Genomic DNA, 21,863 nt, shown 5'->3' with positions numbered 1-21,863 from the left:
ACGGACATCGCTGGATCGAGAGGGGCTCAGGTAAGTATTGGGGGGGGGGGGGGCTTCACATAGAATGCATAGTTACAGTCCATCCAGTTCAACCTGAGTGAGTGTGGGTGCGTGTCTACAATTATCCCTATTCCCATATAGCGGCATCAATTTACACAGCGCTCCACACATACATTGTACATTCACATCGGTCCCTACAATCTAAGATCCCTAACTCACATTCACATACTAGGGCCAATTTTGGAACGGAAGCCAATTAACCTCCCAGCATGTCTTTGGAGTGTGAGAGGAAACCGGAGTACCTGGAGGAAACCCACACAGGGAGAACATGCAAACTCCAGGCAGGTAGTGTCATGGTTGGACATGACGGTAAAAAACCTTGTGCCTTTACAACAGGGGTCTCAAACTGGCGGCCCTCCAGCTGTTGGGAAACTACAAGTCCCATGATGCATTGCAAGGCTGACAGTTACATGCATGACTCCCACGGGCAGAGGGACGATGGGACTTGTAAGTTCGCCACAGCTGGAGGGCCGCCAGTTTGAGACCCCTGCTTTACAACCACTGTAAAGTGGTTGTAAAGGCAGAGGGTGCATTCTATGCATTAAGATAAAAAAACACCTGTGTGCAGCAGCCCCCCTCAGCCCCCCTAATACCTACTTGAGCCCAATCTCTATTCAGCGATGTTGCACGAGTGCCTCGGCTGCTTGCTGTGGGGGCACTCGACAGCAGGGAGGGGCCAGGAGTGCCGAAGAGAGACCCGAGAAGAGGAGGATCCAGGCTGCTCTGTGCAAAACCATTACACAGAGTAAGTAAGTATAATATTTGTTATTTTTAAAGAAACAAAAAACAAGACTTTAGTATCACTTTCATGTGAACCATCTTGAGGTTTCCAAACTTACTTTGTGAAGATCCCCGCGCATTTACTTCCTTGAATTCGGTGACATGTAGTCACTATGCTCTATGAGCAGGTACTTCTGTGTCACACATTTCACAGAGCCCGTCTTCTGAACTACAGGAGGTGCTGAGAGGAGGAGTTTCAGGAGGCGGATTTAGTCACTACTTGCAAGGAAGCAAGGTACCATGGGATATGTAGTCCTTAGAAATGAAGAGTAAACAGGAAGTGAGTAGATGCAAAGCCTGCAGAGAAACCAGGAAGTTGTGGAAAGAGACAGGCAGCAGACAGGCAGCACTCACAACAAAGCAGATTTTTTAAGTAGGCTTATATTGGATTTTCATATATAACTATTGCTTGTATTGTTATTACAACGTTTATGTTATAAAATTAAAGTGTATACTGTGACCATAGTGCCTCGGTCACACCCACAACCTATTGTATTAGGGTGTGCACCCCAGGGCACAAACACACATGTGTGTGTATATATATATATATATATATATATATATATATATATATATATATATATATATGAGCAGAACAGAGATTTGTGTCGATAGGCCAGTGGATGCTGTCAGTAGATTTTTTATTGTCTTTTACAATATTATTTTTTATCATTTTTTTAGCAGCCCTGTTGGAAGGGGGGGGGGGGGTTTGGTGAAATATCGAGAGTCTAAACAGACCCCCGATGTCTCATATTTGAGACAGAGAAAAGGCAGTGAGGACAGTTCTCTGCAGCCTCAGCTGCACTGGAGAGTGAACAAATGGGAAGTGTTGTGCTGAGTGGCTTCCTGTTCATTCACAAACTGAAGCATACAGGGCCGTCTTTAATATTGATTGGACCCTGGGCAAAACTTTTCTTGGGGCCCCCCCATGCAGTTTCTCTTTCCATCTGCTCTGAGACATACAATAAATAGCAGCTGGACTCAAAATCAGTTTACTGAATCAGACCAGGCAGCGATTGCGATTGGATGCCAGAGGTTACAGTGTATCATTACCGCTCACTGACTGGTTGCTAGAGGTTACAGCACACATTATGGCTCACTGATTAGTTGCTAGAGGTTACAGCACACAATTTCTGCTTGTTGATTTGCTGCTAGAGATTACTGTGGATGTGACCTCAGGGGTCATGATATACATATCAATGCCGCCGGCCGCCGCTATTTACATATGAATGCTGCCGCTATTTACATATGAATGCTGATAATTTACATGTAAACACAGGGTCTGCAGGTGAGTCATCTGTACACAACAAAAGGGCAGAGCTGGGCAGCATTAGTAGCAGCACTTCACACTGAGATATTGGGACACAGCACGGGACTAAAACCTCAAGTAACGAGGGAATTTAAATCAGCATAGTTGGCAAGTATGAGGCAGCTGCTTTGGGCCCCACAATAATGACAGGGCCCTGGGCTGCTGCCCCTTTTGCCCTGCGGCAGAGAGAGGTTCCGGACGTGTAGAGAAAGGATAGGAAATGGTCCTTCCTGGACACTTCTCTATTTGGGTACGGACCGGCCAGGGCGCATTCCGCCCCTCAAGACAGATGCTAATGACATGCCCAAGACCTGCTCTGCTGCACATCGCTGTCGCATTCTGTGAGTGTTCCAGGTTGCGGACACTTTCCCGCTGGGTTTGTTGTGAATTGGTGAACTGTAACATTAATACAAGTCCTGTTCTCCGCAACTGGACTCTGAGTGTTTACTGCCGCCGCACCACGCTGCACCTCCCCACAAGCCAGTTGTCTGCTTGCATTCATCATGAACAATTATTATTGTTATGTTCTTGTCATTCCAAACATAATACTGTTTTGTTATGCTTGTATCTTCCATACTATATTCTAGGAACAGCTCCTTCTTAAATAAACAGAAAACTGCCACTAACTGCCATTATATTGTTTTACAGAGACAGCTATCTTCCAGGAGAACAAAGAGGTTTGTTATCTCGCAGGCTGACGCTCCAGGTACATAGAGCAGACCTCTAGTCTCACTAGTACCTCTGGCTACTGTCTTTCCTCGGCTTGTTTATTCAAAATTATTTTGCCGCTCCATACTTTGAAGCCATAAATACAAATCACCTTTATGACAGCTATGACTGTTATGTCTATGTTATCACGGATACGTGATAGTTTATGTTTTGGAGGTTGTATTCAATATGTGCAATGGGAGACCACAGATAACAAATAATATTAGAAAATATAAGAATACTTAACTAAAGATGCTGTTCCCGCTACGGGGCCCTCCCGCTTGCACGGCGTGCCCAGATAATCAGACCAGATGCAGCTCTGGAGACGAGACAGTTACTCCAAGCTTTTCCTATAGTATATATAGGTGAAGGGTGCTCAACATGTGGCCCTCAAAGTCCTCTGATGTGGCCACTGACCTCAAACATGAGAAGCGCATGCCTGGGTTCAGCAACCTGATGAACGCAATCTGGGCTTGCCGGCCTGCCATCCCAGAGCCTCAGAGTGCATCGAGCCGGCGCCGGCAAAGGAGGAAGTAGACAGCTGCAGAGTGAGAAGGAGCCACATAAGCTGATGCTTCCTCTGTAGCATGAGCTTTTGTCCCAGAAGGAGTGATACCACGTGCACTTCAGCTGGGACCTTTCTAGCAGCCTGGAGAGCAATGGTGAACCCGCCCAATGCTCCAGGGGGCCCATGAAGCCTCCTTGTCAAATTCCGCTTTACACTTGGACAGGAGGGACGGCGGGGGTGACATATACAGGAACCAATCCTCTCCATTTTCTTCCTGCACCCGTTGAAAGCCGGCTTCTACTCCTCTCCCGCTGGAATTCAGCGGCTGCAGGAGGAAGATATTTATTATACTATTCAAAATAAAAAAACATTAAAATTCTGAACCGTTTCATTTCATTGTGGCCCTCTACCATTTACCAAATCACTTAAGTGGCCCTCGCTCTTCAAAAGGTCCTGATATAGGACTTGAATGTAAGAATATGATTGACTCCCACTGCAAGCAACACTATGGCCTTTCAAGGACTTGGGTCAGTTTGCAGTGACATTCCTTTGGTACAAGTCAGCTACAGTAACCAAGATAACCAGGATATTAGAGGTTTTGAGGCAACTAGACAACGTTAATAGGGAAATATGAAATATGCAATCAATGTCTTATTCACATTATTCACACAAGACACATTACCCAGTAGAAGTTCTATTCCTGTCTCACCAAATTCAAAACTAAGGCCATAGATGGATCCAAATTTGGCTGGTTTAGCAGGGGCCAGCTGAATTTCGATCAGTGTCCCTCCCTGTCTGTTTGTGCATCTATCTATCTATCTATCTATCTATCTATCTATCTATCTATCTATCTATCTATCTATCTATCTATCTATCTATCTATCTATCTATCTATCTATCTATCTATCTATCTATCTATCTGTCTGTCTGTCTATCTATCTATCTATCTATCTATCTATCTATCTATCTATCTATCTATCTATCTATCTATCTATCTATCTATCTCTCTATCTATCTATCTATCTATCTATCTATCTATCTATCATCTTGTACACTAGGAAATATATATAAAAATTGTTGTGACCTACCATAAATGGTTAAGGGTCCCCACTCAGGCTGTCATGGTCAGATGAGTTGGATGCTGCTGACTAGTTAGGGTGCAGGCTGCAGACATAGGAAGAGATAGCCTAGCCGCCGCACACCTCACCCATCCCAAGTGGTTAGCAGGTAAAAGCGGCCTCAGCTGGATTCATCCAGACCACAACTCCAACATTGTTCTTACATGGGAGTCCTTCAGTAATTTTGTCTACCACTTGACTTCAGTCTTGCTCCTGCAAGCAAAACGTCCTTTTAATATCAATATATTGTATATACAGTGCATCTGGAAAGTATTCACAGCGCTTCACCTTTTCCACATTTTGTTATGTTACAGCCTTATTCCAAAATGGATTAAATTCATCATTTTCCTCAAAATTCTACAAATAATACCCCATAATGACAACTTGAAAGAAGTCTTTTTTAAATCTTTGCAAATATATTACCAAAAAAAAATAATTAAAAAACCCCACGTACATAAGTATTCACAGCCTTTGCCATGACACTCAAAATTGAGCTCAGGTGCCCCCTCTTTCCACTGATCATCCTTCAGATGTTATTACAACTTGATTGGAGTCCACCTGTGGTAAATGCAGTTGATTGGATATAATTTGGAAAGGCACACACCTGTCTATATAAAGGTCCCACAGCTAACTGTGCATGTCAGGGGACAAACCAAGCCATGAAGTCCAAGGAATTGTCTGCAGACCTCCGACACAAGATTGTATGGAGGCACAGATCTGGGGAAGGGTACAGAAAAATGTCTGCAGCATTGAGGGCCCTAATGAGCACAGTGGCCTCCATCATCCGTACATGGAAGAAGTTTGGAACCACCAGGACTCTTCCTAGAGCGGGTCATCCAGCCAAACTGAGCGATAGGGAGAGAAGGACCTTAGTCAGGGAGGTGACCAAAAATCCGATGGTCACAATGACAGAGCTGCAGCATTTCTCTGTGGAGAGTGGAGAACCTTCCATAAGAACAATCATCTCTGCAGCATTTCACCAATCAGGCCTCTATGGTAGAGTGGCCAGAGGGAAGCCACGCCTCAGTAAAAGGCACATGGCAGCCTGGCTGGAGTTTGCCAAAAAGCACCTGAAGGTCTCTCTGACCATGAGAAACAAAATTCTCTTGTCTGATGAAACAAGGATTGAACTATTTGGCCTGAATGACAAGCATCATGTATGGAGGAAATCAGGCACTATTCATCACCTGGCCAATACCATCCCTACAGGGAAGCATGGTGGTGGCAGCATCATACTGTGGGAAAGTTTTTCAGTGGCAGGAACTGGGAGACTAGTCAGAATTGAGGGAAAGATGAATGCAGAAATGTACAAAGGCATCCTTGACGAAAACCTGCTCCAGTGCTCTCTGGACCTCAGTCTGGTTCATCTTCCAACAGGAAACCAACCTTAAGCACACAGCCAAGATAACAAAGGAGTGGCTATAGGACAAGTCTGTGAATGTCCTTGAGTGGCCCAGCCAGACCTGAACCCACCTTCTTCCACATGTTTACTGTGTTCTCCACATGGCTTCTCACAAAATGCAAACGGGACTTCTTATGGCTAATAGTTGTCCTGTGGACAGATTCTTCCACCTGAGCTGTGGATCTCTGCAGCTCCTCCAGAGTTACCATGGACCTCTTGGTTGCTTCTCTGATGAATGCTCTCCTTGCCCGGCCGGTCAGTTTAGGTGGACAGTCATGTCTTGGTAGGTTTGCTTTTGTGCCATACTCTTTCCATTTTCGGATGATGGATTGAACAGTTCTCCGTGAGATGTACAAATATTGGGACATTTTTTATAACCTAACCCTGCTTAACTTCTCCACAACGTTATCCCTGTGGACTCTATTTACTAATTAGGTGACTTCTGAAGACAATTGGTTACACTAGATTTTAGTTAAGAATATAAGAGTAAAGAGGGCTGAATACAAATGCACGCCAAACTTTTTACATATTTATTTGTAAAAAAATTTGAAAAACATTTATCATTTTCCTTCCACTTCACAATTATGTGCCACTTTGTGTTGGTCTATCACAGAAAATCCCAATAAAATACATTTAAGATTTTGGTTGTAACATGACAAAATGTGGAAAATTTCAAGGGGTATGAATACCTTTTTCAAGGCACTGTATGTACATGGGATTTTTTTTCCTTTTTTTATTCTTAACAAATTTGCAAAGATTTCAAACAAACTTCTTTCACGTTATCATTATGGGATATTTTTGTAGAATTTTAAGGACAATAATTAATTTAATCCATTTTGGAATAGAGCTGTAACATAACAAAATGTGGAAAAAGTGAAGCGCTGTGAATACTTTCCGGATGCACTGTATATTTAGTAAATGTCTTTTTAACTTAAATGACTGTGTCTCTCCATTCAACTTTTAGATATTCTCCAAATGGCATTTCAGCAAGTTCAGAAACCCCTTATAGGGGGTCACAACCTCACAGTAAGTATACCAGTAGGAGCACACAGGCAGCTGAGCTTGTTCAGTATAAACTGTATGCCGTACTCATGTTTACAATTGCACAGCCCTTCATGTTAATGGGAGACTGTACACTGCACCTGGGCAGAGGAAATATCTTATTTACGTTGAATTGGCTCAGCCAGCCCTGTGCAGGAACACTTACAGTTACAGAGTAAATATAGCTGTTATATACTGTAGGTATTCAGTTGAGGAGATAAAGCTATATGGGTTGCAGTTATGGTGTAGCTATAGCATTTTATGCTAAATTTAGAGGGTAGGTGTAGCAATACACATTATACTCACACAGTAAAAGTATGGGAATTGAAAACATGTATTGAAATGCTGGAAGACTCTGGATGGGGCTCAGTGTCACTGTGGGGGGGGGGGGGGGGGGGGCATGAGGGGGGTGGCGGAGGGGTTAGGGGACTCTGTAGCAGACTGAGGGTTCTGTAGGGGATATTATTTCTGGAGGAAGCTGAGGGGCACTGTGGGAGGTTGGGAGACAATGTGGAGGACTGAAGGCTCCGCAGTAGACTGGGGGCACTGTGGAAGGTTGGGAGGCACTATGAGACACCGTTGGAGGTTGGGGGCACTATAGAGAGCTGTGGGCACTGTGTGAGGTTAGGGGGCACTGTGGGACAGTGTTGGAGGAGGTTGGGGCACTATGAAAGGCTGGAGATGCTGCAGTTGGCCTGGGGGGCACTGTATAAGGTTTGGGGGGACACTGTGGGACACTGCTGGAATTTTGGAGCACTGTTGAGGGCTGGAGACTCTGCAGTAGACTGGGAGGCATTGTGGGAGGTTGGGGGGCGCTGTGAAAGGTTGGGGTGCATTGTGGGGCACTGTTGGAGGTTGGGAGCGCTGTGGAGGGCTGGAGACTCTGCAGTAGGATGGGAGGCATAGTTAGAGGGGGCGCTGTGAAAGGTTGGGGTGCAATATGGGACACTGTTGGAGGTTGGGGGCACTGTGGAGGGCTGGAGACTCTGCAGTAGGCTGGGAGGCATAGTTGGAGGTTGGAGGGGGTGCTGTGAAAGGTTGGGGTGCAATGTGGGACACTGTTGGAGGTTTGGGGTGCTGTGGAGGGCTGGAGACTCTGCAGTAGGCTGGGAGGCATAGTTGGAGGTTGGAGGGGGTGCTGTGAAAGGTTGGGGTGCATTGTGGGGCACTGTTGGAGGTTGGGGGCACTGTGGAGGGCTGGAGACTCTGCAGTAGGCTGGGAGGCATAGTTGGAGGTTGGAGGGGGTGCTGTGAAAGGTTGGGGTGCAATGTGGGACACTGTTGGAGGTTTGGGGTGCTGTGGAGGGCTGGAGACTCTGCAGTAGGCTGGAAGGCATTGTGGGAGGTTGGGGGGGGGCGCTGTGAAAGGTTGGGGTGCATTGTGGGGCACTTTTGGAGGTTGGGGGTGCTGTGGAGGGCTGGAGATTCTGCAGTAGGCTGTGAGGCATTGTGGGAGGTTGGGGGGCGCTGTGAAAGGTTGGGGTGCATTGTGGGGCACTGTTGGAGGTTGGGGGCGCTGTGTAGGGCTGGAGACTCTGCAGTAGGCTGGGAGGCATAGTTGGAGGTTGGGGGGGGCGCTGTGAAAGGTTGGGGTGCAATGTGGAACACTGTTGTAGATTGGGGGTGCTGTGGAGGGCTCTTAGGGGGCCTGGGGGCACTTTGGGCCACTATGGGAGGTTGGGGGGGGGGGGGGGATGGGTGCTAAGAGGCACTGTGGGAGGTTAAGGTATCTGCTGCTGGCTGGAGGCCCAGGAGAAGGTAGGTCATGGTCCAAAAGTGGGCCCTCGGCCTGGTGGTCGAGAACCATTGTTATAGATATAGGGGTTGATTTACTAAAGGCAAAACAGACTGTGTACTTTGCAAAGTGCAGTTGCCCTCTGAAAGAGCAGCTGCTCCAGAGCTTAGTAAATGAGGGCAAGCTCTGCTGATTTTCATCATCCAATCACGTGCAAGAAAAAAAATTAGTTTTTTTTTTCTTTTCCTTGCACATGATTGGGATTTACTAAGCTCTGGAGCAACTGCACTTTGCAAAGTGACCAGTCTATTTGCATTTAGTAAATCACCCCCATAGTGTAGCTCTAGCTATATGTGTTACAGGTATAGAGTAGATATAGCTATATGTATTATGGTCACACTATATTTAGGGGTAGCCATGCATATTACCAATATAAATTATATAGAATTAGCTATAGGAGCCGTATCCATATAGTGATTGTGATTATAGTTGTACTTATATTATTCCTGTATCTGTATCTTCTTACTACAGAGCCTGCTCATCCTATTAAATCATTGGATCCAAGATGAAGAGGACACCAATACAACACAACTGGTGACACTCCAGATAATGTCTTCTATACCTCAATGTTTATGTCATCGCTCATTTATTATCTGACACTCTTTAATTATGTATTTTTGCTGGCATTGTCCTTCTCTGCAGCCTTTCTAATAGGGATTTATATAGCATCACTCATGGAGCTGCACAAATAGTTTTTAAAGTATAACTTCAGCCAAATTGTTTTTTTTTAAGATTGGTTTTAATGTGCTTATTTTTGTCTATTGTTCTGGATATTTTTGAGTAGCCATTGGAGTGCTTTACTTCTCACTTCTTGAAAAAAATACAGACAATCTCTATGGCATGTGCAAAGTAGTGCTAAACAGATCAATCAATCAAAATCATCTTCGATCAATTATTTTAAAAAAATTACAAATGACCCCAACCTTAAACCTTTTACAAATCATATGGCAGCTGCTCCTTTAAGTAAAAAACCCACTCAAAAAATTGTGAATGGGTTAAGTAAGGAGCTACTCCTACTTATATATATATATTATATATATTTTTAGCAGAGACCCTAGAGAATAAAATGTTGTTACAATATTTTAAGTCACACTGCAGCGCTCTTTTAAACACAATTTTTTGGGAAAAAATACAATTTCATGAATTAAAAAAAGTAGTGCTAGCCCAATTTTTTTGTATAATGTGAAAGATGATGTTACCCCGCAAATTGAGCCAATTGGACAATATTGACTGGCATCATGTGCATCCGAATGAAAAGAATGGAAAGAAATTCGGATCCATTTGTTATCCGAATCTGAATTATCGAACAAATTTGAAAATTGAATTCATTTCCCCATGAGACCAAACTACTATCCCATCATGTAACGTCATCCGAAAGAAACAAACGCATTCATTAATTTTCAATAGAATTATCTTTTTCTGATTCATTGACTTTCGTTACTCTGACTATTCGGAGATTCGTAAACATCCGAATCTCCGAAAATTTAATTTTCATCCGAAAAAATGTATCGAAACGAAAACGCACATGTCTAACTGGCAGGAATTTTCTGCTTGTTTGTCCCATCAGGGAATTTTTCCTTCACTTTTTGTCCAGGAGTCACAGCAGAAAATAAGAAGAAATCTCTCCAAAGAAAATTTGGAATCTTAGATAGTTGTCATCAGAACAGGTCTCTCCATTGGAACATTTTCACTTCTCCTCCATTGACAACGCAACAATATTGAACATTCCATTGCTTTCTGTCCCAGTGACAACGGCTGCCGGGACTGATAGTGAGACCGAATCTCCTTAGCAGGGGCACAACATAGGTTGGACCCTTTCCTACTCTTTCCTAATCCTGGCCTTTTTTTGAACTAAGCCTCATGCTTTTGTGCTTAACCCGTGTTTTTGTACTTGTGAAAGGCAAAGCAACACGTTCTGTTTAACAGCCGTCCCACCAGGTGCCTATCTTCTTGTTGTGTTCAGCCAACAGGACTGAAGAATGGACGCCCTTTAAGCTGGGACTTATGCGGAACTTTCCCTTTGTCCACCATGTCACAGCACCGGGTGCCTGAATGGCCAATCACTAAGCACCACCATTTTGGAGGTGATTAGGCAGAAAGGGTAGCAAGTCGTGATCTTCACATCTGCAGGTATTATTCTTTGCTCCCGGTGGCAGAAAGGAGCGTCAAAGGATTGAATAGAATACTTATATTGTAAAGCGATGCGCAAACTGTTGCCGCTATATAAATCCTGTATAATAATAATAAACAGCTGGTTGGGTTGCCAATAACGTGAACCTGTGGCTTAGCCAATTTAAAGTTGTCTTGTTTACAGAACGATATAGACTAACATTGTGTTTCTCTGCCTGCAGAACTATACGTTGTCTCTTCTGGATCAGTTAACGGACACCCTTACAAATCCAGACATCAGATCATCGGATTTATTTACCAACCTGAGCAACGTGGTGTATTTTGGTGTAAATAGCATAGTAGGGACTGTTTTGTCCTCATGTTCTCAAATCACATGGACTACACAAGAGGTAACTCTTTAAAGGTCCCCTGTAGGTGAGATTGATGGTTACACCTTGAGATGAATACATGGAGCACAGTCCACCTGCTCAGTACTTTAGTTTTCCATCCAGGCATTGCTGTATTGGTAGCTAGTAATGTGAGAACCCCTCACTGTGATACTCACATCACGCATCCCAGGAGGCTACGGGGCAATCTAAAGCACACTTGCGTCATCAGGGGGCTGGCTGCAAGAACCCATAGGAGACAGCCAGCTCCTGATGATGTAAGAAGATGGCAGTGCAGGACCTGGCATGTAGCAACAGAGCAGAAGAAAAAAAAAGCAGGACAATATATTGTTACAAATAAAGTGCACGCAACAACTATTCATTACTCCATTCTTCAATATACAGTGCATCCACTGCTCTACTGACACCATCCACTGTCCTACTGACACCATCCACTGTCCTACTGACACCATCCACTGTTCTACTGACACCGTCCACTTTTTTTAAGAATAAAAACAATTTCCACGTATATAATTATTCACAGTCTTTGCTCAATACTTTGGTGAAGCTCCTTTGGCACCAATTACAGCCTCAAGTCTTTTTGAGTATGATGCTACAAGCTTGGCACACCTATTTTTGGACAGTTTCTCCCATTCTTCTTTGCAGGACCTCTCAAGCTCCATCAGGTTGGATGGGGAGCATCGGTGCACAGCCATTTTCTTGTACAAAGAGTTTTATTGAAAATATATGGTGCACAGCCATTTTCAGATCTCTCCAGAAATGTTCAATCGGGTTCAAGTCTGGGCTCTGACTGGGCCACTCAAGGACATTCACAGAGTTGTCCCGTAGCCACTCCTTTGTTATCTTGGCTGTGTGCTTAGGGTGGTTTTCCTGTTGGAAGATGAACCTTCGCCCCAGTCTGTTGTCCAGAGGCCTCTGGAGCAGGTTTTCATTAAGGATGTCTCTGTACAATGCTGCATTCATCTTTCCTTTCGATCCTGACTAGTCTTCCAGTTCCTCCCACTGAAAAACATCCCCACAGCATGATGCTGCCACCACCATGCTTCACTGTAGGGATGGTATTGGCCAGGTGATGAGCGGTGCCTGGTTTCCTCCAGACATGATGCTTGCCATTCAGGCCAAAGGGTTCAATCTTTGTTTCATCAGCCTCTTTGGCAAACTCCAGGGACATTTGAATTTATATGAATTTGTATATGATTCACATGGGCATATTCACCAATTATATATATTACATAAATCAAAGGGAGAAGAGAAGATTCCTCATGTGTAATATGTAGCAAATTTATTCCATAGAAACATGCAGCACTTACAGTTCAAAAACTTAAATTAGCCCATAAAAATGAGCAGGCACGCCGATTGCGTTCCACTTGCGTTCCAGATAGATGGCGGAAGTGGCGTGTCACACACTAACCGACCTGGCGCGTTTCGTCAGTACCGTTTGACATCATCAAGGACCCCTGATTATGTCATCTATTTGGAGGGCAGGTGGAACGCAATCAGCATGCCTGCTCGTTTTTATGGGCTGATTTAAGTTTACTGAACTGTAAGTGCTAGATGTTTTTATGGAATAAATTTGCTACATATTACACTATGAGGAGTCCTCTCTTCTCCCTTTGATTTATGTTAACACTATCATTGGCAGACCTACCGTTTGGGGGCTGTATTATACTGGAGGATACATTTTCATATTTACCCATGTTCATTTGACTACCTGTAATGGGTGTCATGGTGATCTGGTGAGTAGGATGTTTGCCTAATATCGGTGGAAGATGGCACTTATTCCTCTTTAAATGTAGTTAACCAAAAAAAACTGACAATATAGGCCAAATATTCAGTGTGTGGTAACCTACTACACCTAGACAGGTTCTATGTTGTATTAGTCTATGCCAGTGAGAAATACTTTATCGTTTATTTGGAGTATAGCTGCCTCTGCAGGTCTCAGTTCTTGTAAATTACTAACCGCATACACTGATAAAATGTCTAATAAAAATTTGTTCCTTAGATACAATTCTTCACAAACTCTGCATTGGACATTCTAAATAACCTTCAGCTTGCCACACTTGCTAATTTTTCTGGCCCGGTCATTCTGCAGACCCCGTTGTTCTCCATGCTCCTGAGCAGGTAATTTGAAATGAAAACTTTATTATTCAATGTATCCGTTGCATGTGTTGTAGACAATAAACTGACCATCATTAATAGACAATAAGCTGACCATCATTCGTGGAAATAAGTTGACCATCATTAATGAACAATAAGCTGACCGACGTTATGACCATAAATAATGGACAATAAGCTGACCATCATCATGATCATAATTAATGAACAATAAGTCGACCATCATTAATGGAAGTAAGTTGACCATCATTAATGGACAATAAGCTGACCATCATTATGACCATCCTTAATGGACAATAAGTAGACCATCATTAATTGACAATAAGCTGACCATCATTAATGGACAATCATCTGACCGTCACTAATGGACAATAAGCTGACCATCACTGATAACTGTGTTTTCCCCACCAGTGTGAATTCATCAGCAATTGGTAGCAAGATCTTTTCTTTTCCTGGCCAATCTGTGAAAGTGGTTTTCCCATCTCAGTCAGCTCTACAGTCATTGCTGTCAAATCTACTTTCCGTTCAGATTCAGGTGAGGTGCACATGAAAGAAACAATGGAGGACAGACAGCCCCAATCTGGGCATCAACCAAAAATTACTCTTGTAAAGTTCTTTACTTTCTTTAGCTGGTCATACAGATTACAGCCTCATCATAAACTGTGTAAAAGGAGGGGTTACCTAAATAATTTATTAATTTTTTTACCTGGTCAGTCAGGCCCTTGCATACCACAATTGTTGGCAGAACTAATGGAGATTTGTAAATTAGGTTGTCAGTCACATGTATAGGCAGCTGACCCAAATCAAGTATCCAAGCGGAAAGTAGTGAGATTGAGGACAGCCAGGCAGCTAGTCTTTTGAGAAGAAGGTCAGAAATGGCAGACCCTATATTTCTGTCAGAACCAGTTTCCTGTAATGCCGCGTACACACGGCCGGACTTGCCAACGGGCTAAACTCCGTCGGCATTTCTGACGGAAAGATTTAGAACATGTTCTATATCTGAGTCCGTCGGAAATGCCGACAGAAAAAGTCCGATGGGGCACACACACGGTCAGAATGTCTGACCGAGAGCTCCCATCGGACTTTTTCTGTCGGGAAGTCCAGCCGTGTGTATAAGGGATATGTATACTTTTCTAAAAATGTATCCTAAAAGCCTTCCACCCTCCCTATTTCATACTACACCCACTTGTACTTGCCTAAGATCAGCGAGTGGCCCAGGCTACACAGCTCTCTGGTCTGGTCCTGGCCATTCGGGGCTGTGTGGTACAGCGTACCTAATACCTGGGCCACAGCTAAGGGGGTAGCACCAGCCTCCTGTAAGGGGTTCAGGCCCCATCAGTTCAGCAGAGGGGCCTGGGCAGCTGACAGGCAGTGGGAAGGAGATGGTGGACAGAAGTGGGTGATTAAAGTGGTAGGGGGGCAATTCCTAAAACCAATCCCCCCTGCAGCACAGCCAGCTTCTCCTCTCCCTCCCACCATCTTTCAGCTGCTGCAGGGGGAGCCAAAGGGGGATTGGTTCCAGTAATTGCCCCTACCACACCAATCACCCTTCCTGTCCAAGATCCGACTCCTCCCCTTTTCTGCAGCTCCGAACCCCCCTGGGTGTGTCCCCTCGCAGTGCTGCCAGCTTCTCCAACTCTCCCTCCCGCGGTTTGTCAGTTGTTGCGGGCACACAGGGGGAATGTTTCAGGATGGAGTGCAGGAGGGGCTGATAAATAGGTCATGTTTACCGGCTTCTTTATTTCCTGAACGATTGCTCGGTACAGATCACTCACTGCGTTCATTCATAACTGAAGCATAGTAAATTGTGCTATGCTTCAGTTTGTGAATGAGCATGAAGCCTCTGTACAGAGCGCTTCGTGTTCATTGATTCCGCAGCGCAGCTGAGGCTGCAGAGAAAGAGGTGGAGGAATTTGTCTCCTCAATCACTTTCTCTATCTCAAAAGTGAGACATCAGGGGTTTAGACCCCTGATATTTTACCAAGGCCCCCCCCCCCCTTCCAAAAAGGGCTGTTAAAAAATGTAAAAGATAAAAAAATCGGAAAATATAATTTAAAAAAAAACATAAGTAAGGGCTCATTCACCTGTCAGGTAGGCTGTACGGGACCCCGTGATTTCTAACAGCAGCCCTGCCTAGTACTCTAATAGTAAAGTTAGTAAAGCTGTCCATCTGCATGCTTTCAATGTAAATGTGATCATTTGATAAGCTCAAGTTATCTCACTCTATGAGGGAGTAATAAATGCCATTTTTTTCCTCTCTACAGATGATGAGTTTTGCAAAGAACCCCTTTATTATAGACCCTTCTTTCAATGTCACTGGCACCGTCATTGGCCTGTCTGTCCTCTCGGAGAATCAAGAGATCGGTGTTCACAATTTAACAGATAACTTTCAGGTTTGTGGTCATTAGTGCTGGGGACCAGGCAGGGCCAGGACAAGGGGTGGGCAGGAGGGGCGGCTGCCCCTGGCGCAATGGTATATTGCAGGGGTGGGGAGCACCCTGACCCTAACCCTAGGGGAGAGGGGGGGCGAAGTTTGGCATCTTTGCCCTGGGCACTGGATGACCTTGTCCCGGCACTGGGACCAGGTCCTCTAGCACCCAAGACAAAAAGGCCAATATGCACCCAACAATAAGATGTAAACTACTGCAGAGGTTAAAAGTCCTGTCCTTTTTGGTGAAGCGCCCAAGATGGTGATTTGTTCGGTGAGGGTTTTTAGATCCTGTTGTCTTTTATAAAAATAATGCTGAGCTGAAGTTAGGCTTTAGGGACACTGACACCTTGCCCATGCAGGTTCCCCTGATCCCGCTTAGGGCTGGGGAAAAAATCAATTTGAATCTTGAATCGAGTTGAGAGGTAAAATCGAGAGGCGTGTGGCGTGAGAGGTAAAATCGATTCAAGATTTCAGCAAATCGATTTTTTAGATTTTTTTTTTTTTTTTGCCAGGACCGGCGCTGACACCGCGCCGGTCCTGAGGAGCTGCGTTCAGGAGTTTTTAGGCAAGGCCGCAGCTTCGGCCTAGTCAGCGAGGCCGGACGCCGCGGACTAGGCCGAAAGCCGCTGCCTCGCCTAAAAACTCCTGCCTGCAGCTCCCCAGGATCGGCGCTGACACCGCGCCGGTCGTGTCCAAAAAAAAAAAAAGAGGAGGGTAACAGCGTTCATTCAAGCTGAACTGAACTCAAAAAGTGAATATGCAGTGTAAAATTTAAAGCACTGCTGCATCTGACCCCAAGTCTAGGGAGATTTGGAGCAAGATTTGGTGATGTGACTATTAAGCTTGGTTAATGTTCTCTTTGCTGGTGGAGCTGACATGAGGAAACAAAGCCCTGCCTCTTCCAAGATGGCCACCTCCACACAGAGACACAGTGCAGAAAAAGGCATAGTAAGTCGGTGAAGGGGAAAAATCAGCTGCAGAGAGAACACAGGCAGTACCGATGACTAGTCCAGAGCCCACTTCCCACCATTTTTAGGCACAGCCTCCAGAGTTCAGTTCCTCTTTTAAGTAATGATCTTGTCATTTTTTTTTTTTTTACTAATGCTGTTTTTCTGATGGCAGCTCTTTCTCCCCCAAAGTCCGACTAACTCAACACAGATCCAGACGGGTACAGACAAAGCTTTACAGCTGTCTCTGATGGCCCCCACATCGGGCAGCTCGTTGGTTATTATCGTGTCGGTAAACCACGGGGTGGAGCTGGATCTGTACCATGGGAAGAACATTTTGCCAAAAGCAGTTGTAACTCGGATCAATAACACAGGTAGCAACTGCTTCAATTATATATATATATTGCACTTTCTGTAGCTAAGTAATTGCAAACGCTAATGGTTTAATGTCTTTTTTTTTTTTAATTATTATTTTTTTATTTATTTTATAACTTTTAGACTTAGACTTGGCTGGTCTGTGTCCGCTCCGCTTGTGCAGACAGAGAAACAGCCTGCTCTCCTCTATGGGTGGTCAGATGTAAACGGGATCGCCTGTCCATTTTACACCCAACTGACACCAGATCTGATTCGATCCGCCAGATGGATTGGTAAACCCCCTTTTTCAGCCGCTAGTGGGGGTTAAAAGCGCTTTTAACCCCCCCGCTAGTGGCCGAAAAGCGCTGCAAAAAACGACGGTAAAATGCCGCCCAGGCGCTGGCAGTTTGAAAGTACCCTAAAGGTGGCAGTATAACATAAGTAGTTATGAAGATGAAGCGCCCTGTGTCCTTTGATGTACTCAAAGAAAATGATCTTACAGGTAAAACCAAAAATTCCTAGTTTTTGCTTTAGTGACAGATAATATACACCATATTAAAATAAGGTGCGCTGTCTTGTGCCAAACTCCGAATAACTTCAGATAATTGTGAATAGATTTAAAACAATAAACTTGTGCAAAATATTGAACATTGAAGGGTAAATCATTATTAAAATCAATCACTCTGTGAAAAAAATAAAAATAAATAAAAAGAAAAGAGTCTTTTCAAACAAAAATGGTGTCCAAAATTAGTCCAAAAAGACCCCTTTAGAAGGGGATTAACTGAGTGAACACCCAATTGTGTGAAATATGGATAATACAATGGTGCCAAAATTCATAAAGCAAATTTTTGGATCACTGTATGAGTTTTGGTGTTAATTCCCTTTTAAAAAGGGTCTTTTTGGACTAATTTTGGACACTATTTTTTTTTTTTTTTTTAAAAACTCTTTCCTTTTTTATTTATTTTTCTTTTTTCATAGAGTGTTTAATTTTAATATTGATTTACACTTAAATGTGCAATATTTTGCACAAGTTTCATGTTTTAAATATATTCACAATTATCTGAAGTTATTCAGAGTTTGGCACGAGATAGAGCACCTTATTTTAATTACTGGTTATTTAGTCTTGTGTTCGGAATAATTTGGTTGCAGATTTCTTTTGTTTGTGATTTGCATTAATAGCTTTGTTCACTTATATTTGAGAGGTAGAGGGATAAGTGCAGGAATTTTTATTTATTAATTTATACTATATTGCCAAAAGTATTGGGAAGCCTGCCCTTACACGCACATGAACTTTAATGGCGTCCCAGTCTTAGTCCGTAGAGTTCAATACTGAGTTGGCCTCGCCCTTTGCAGCTATAACAGCTTCAACTCTTCTGGGAAGGCTTATGTGTAGTGTATCAAAAGGTACACCCAAAGGTGTTCCATCGGGTTGAGTTCAGGACTCTGTGCAGGTCAGTCAAGTCCTTCCACCCCAAACTCACTCATCCATGTCTTTATGGACCTTGCTTTGTGCACTGGTGCGCAGTCATGTTGGAACAGGAAAGGGCCATCCCCAAACTGTTCCCACAAAGTTGGGAGCATAAAAATTGTCCAAGATGTCTTGGTATGCTGACGCCTTAAGATTCCCTTCTCTGGAACTAAGGGGCCAAGCCCAACCCCTGTAAAATAACCCCACACCATAATCCCCCAACCCCTCCACCAAATGATTTGGACCAGTGCACAAAGCAAGGTCAATAAAGACATGGATGAGTGAGTTTGGGGTGGAGGAACTTGACTGTCCTGACCTCAACCTGATAGAACACCTTTGGGTGTACCTTTTGATACACCCCTAAACTTTGTGGAAAGCCGTCCCAGAAGAGTTGAAGCTGTTATAGCTGCAAAGGGTGTGGAGATTGCGAGCCAGGCCTTCTTGTCCAACATCAGTGCCTGACCCAACAAACGCGCTTATGGAAGAATGGTCAAACATTCCCATAGACCAGTATTTCTCAACTCCAGTCCTCAAGGCGCCCCAACAGGTCATGTTTTCAGGATTTCCTTCAGATGGAACAGCTGTGGTAATTACTAAGGCAGTGAAACTGATAGAATCACCTGTGCAAAATAATGGAATGCCTGAAAACTTGACCTGTTGGGGTGCCTTGAGGACTGGAGTTGAGAAACACTGCCATAGACACACTCCTAAACCGTGTAGACGGCCTTCCCAGAAGAGTTGAAGGTTTTATAGATCCAAAGCAGGGATCCTCAAACTACGGCCCTCCAGCTGTTGCGGAACTACACATCCCATGAGGCATTGTAAAACTCTGACATTCACAGACATGGCTAGGCATGATGGGAATTGTAGTTCTTGAACAAAGGGCCATAGTTTGAAGACCCTTGCTCCAAAGGGTGGGCCAACTCAATATTGAACCCTATGGACTAAGACTGGGATGCCATTAAAGTTCATATGCGTGTATAGGCAGGTGTTACAATACTTTTGGTAATATAGTGTATATAATTTATGCAGAATAGATAGAGTACCTATGTTTATGTCTCATATGTATGATGTATAATGTTGATGCTTGTAGCTCTCCTCTTCTTTAGACTCCCACACATGGATAGTGACTCCAGCAATGTTCTCTGATCCCAAGGCCAAACAGATATTCCTTGTGGCCCCCTCCAACGGTTCCATAGTAAACAGCCTTCGGTTTGGCGTCTCTGCTTATTCAGCGCAATGCGCTTACTGGGATCCGAACCCTCAGAAGTGGAAATTTGATGGCTGCATGGTTAGTATTGACTTATGGCAAGACTTCTGGCCCAGTTGACCGGTCGAGATGACACACTATGTGTCACATTGTGGTTGGTTTACTAAAACTGAAGAGTGCAAAATCTGGTGTATCCCTGTATAGAAACCAATCAGCTTCCAGGTTTTCTTGTCAAAGCTTAATTGAACAAGCTGAAGTTAGGAGCTGATTGGTTGCCATGCACAGCTGCACCAGATTTCGCACTCTCCAGCTTTAGTAAATCAACATCATTGTTACCACGTCAGTATGACGTGTTCTCACTGAACAGCCAACCCAGAGTGGGACTTCATAGACTACCTAAAATAAATAATTGGCTAATCACTGTCAGTTTCCCGTATGCCTTGAAGACTTCATTGGAGTCATTCACTCTTATGCCCTGTACACACGATAGGATTTTCCGATGGAAAATGTGTGATAGGACCTTGTTGTCGGAAATTCCGATCGTGTGTACACAAATCCGACGGACAAAGTGCCACGCATGCTCAGAATAAATTAAGAGACGAAAGCTATTGGCTACTGACCCGTTTATAGTCCCGATGTACGTGTTTTACGTCACCGCGTTCAGAACAATCAGATTTTCAGACAACTTTGTCAGACCGTGTGTATGCAAGACAAGTTTGAGCCAACGGAAAAAATCCATGGATTTTGTTGTCAGAATGTCCGATCAACGTCCGACCGTGTGTACGGGCATTAGTAGTTGTCTCTTAAGCCTTGTACACACGATCAGATTTTCCGATGGGAATGCGTGATGACAGGCTGTTGGCGGAAAAATCCGGCCGTTTGTACGCTCCATCGGACAACTGTTTTCGGATTTTTCTGCGGACAAATGTTGGCTAGCATGTTTTAAAATTTTCCGCGAACAAATGTCCGTTGTCGGATTTTCCGATCGTGTTTTCACAAGTCCAAAAGTACAAACACGCATTCTCGGAAGCAAGGACGAGCCGGAAGCGATCGGTCTTGTAAACTAGCATTTGTAATGGAGAATTAACATTTGTGACGTGGCAAATTATGAAATCTGGAAATGCAGCGCACCATTCTCTTCTTCTTTAATGGGATAATAATGAAGCTGCTTTGCTGGTGATACTGATGGAGTTATTGCAAATTTTCAAAGGCTTTTTTTTTCTAGTGATCTCAAGAATAATATTATTATGCTTTTTTTTTTTTTTTTTTTTTAATTTGGGCAAGTTACCACAACACCATTATCCCGTAGTTTTTAAGATCAAAGATACAACTATGTTGGTGTCCCTTGTTATTTTTGCATTGTATTTTTTAAAATGTAACTGCCGACTCCCAAACTGTCATTTGAAGTAAAACACATAGCCAAGTATTATTCTACATAATTTTTTTTATTGTGCATTAAAAAAAGAAAACAAATCAAATTTAGACATGCTATCTGCCAATAGAACTTAACCAAAAAGTGCATTCTATGCATCCAAAAATTTTGAAAATATACCAAATCAAATCATTATTATTCAACCAAAAAAATAATGTCAAAGCAATAACTCCAAGGCCAATAATAAATAACACGTTATCTGCTCCGATTCCGCAACATGTCTGGTTGACGAATGGCCGTTCAGAAACTGAAAAGCGTGAACTGAAAAGCACGAAATGAAACGCGTGAAAAGAAGAGCGCGAATCAACACTCATCAAACTTCTACCAACATGAAATTAGCAGAAGGAGCCCAAAGGGTGGCGCTAAAGAGCTGAAAAACCATTCGTGATTGTTGGCCAACAATTGTGTGGCCGTGTGTATGCAAGACAAGTTTGGGCCACGCCCTTCGGACAAAAGTCCACAGTTTTGTTGGCCAACAATCCGATCGTGTGTACGAGGCTTTAGTTCTTTCCTCTGGGTCATAATGAAGATATCTTTGCCAAGCCTCTGGATTCTTAGAGCAATGGGAACTTTGCCAGTGCTGATTCCTCCTTAAAAAAAAAAAATCTTTTTTGCTTGGCTATGATTCTGATGCTTCGGGATTAAGCATTCTTGGTAAGTTCAACAAAA

The 21,863-nt window shown here is 43.7% G+C and overlaps 1 protein-coding gene across 1 annotated transcript in view; it reads left to right on the top strand.

The window, feature by feature from the left end:
* The window catches only part of LOC141111765 (uncharacterized), a 35,102-nt gene extending 19,342 nt beyond the window's left edge, over positions 1–15,760 (top strand). The window contains exons 4-10 of the mRNA XM_073603905.1: positions 2,798–2,855; positions 6,850–6,911; positions 9,193–9,255; positions 11,073–11,240; positions 13,240–13,358; positions 13,764–13,887; positions 15,617–15,760. Of these exons, the coding sequence (XP_073460006.1) occupies positions 2,798–2,855; positions 6,850–6,911; positions 9,193–9,255; positions 11,073–11,240; positions 13,240–13,358; positions 13,764–13,887; positions 15,617–15,760 (738 nt within the window). The remainder of the gene's footprint in view (positions 1–2,797; positions 2,856–6,849; positions 6,912–9,192; positions 9,256–11,072; positions 11,241–13,239; positions 13,359–13,763; positions 13,888–15,616) is intronic.
* Positions 15,761–21,863: the final 6,103 nt, after the last annotated feature.

The sequence above is a fragment of the Aquarana catesbeiana genome, linkage group LG11 (genome assembly GCF_042186555.1).
Source record: "Aquarana catesbeiana isolate 2022-GZ linkage group LG11, ASM4218655v1, whole genome shotgun sequence".
NCBI lineage: Eukaryota > Metazoa > Chordata > Amphibia > Anura > Ranidae > Aquarana > Aquarana catesbeiana.
Note: the sequence above shows the minus strand (reverse complement) of the source record. Positions and strands in the feature narration are given on the sequence as shown.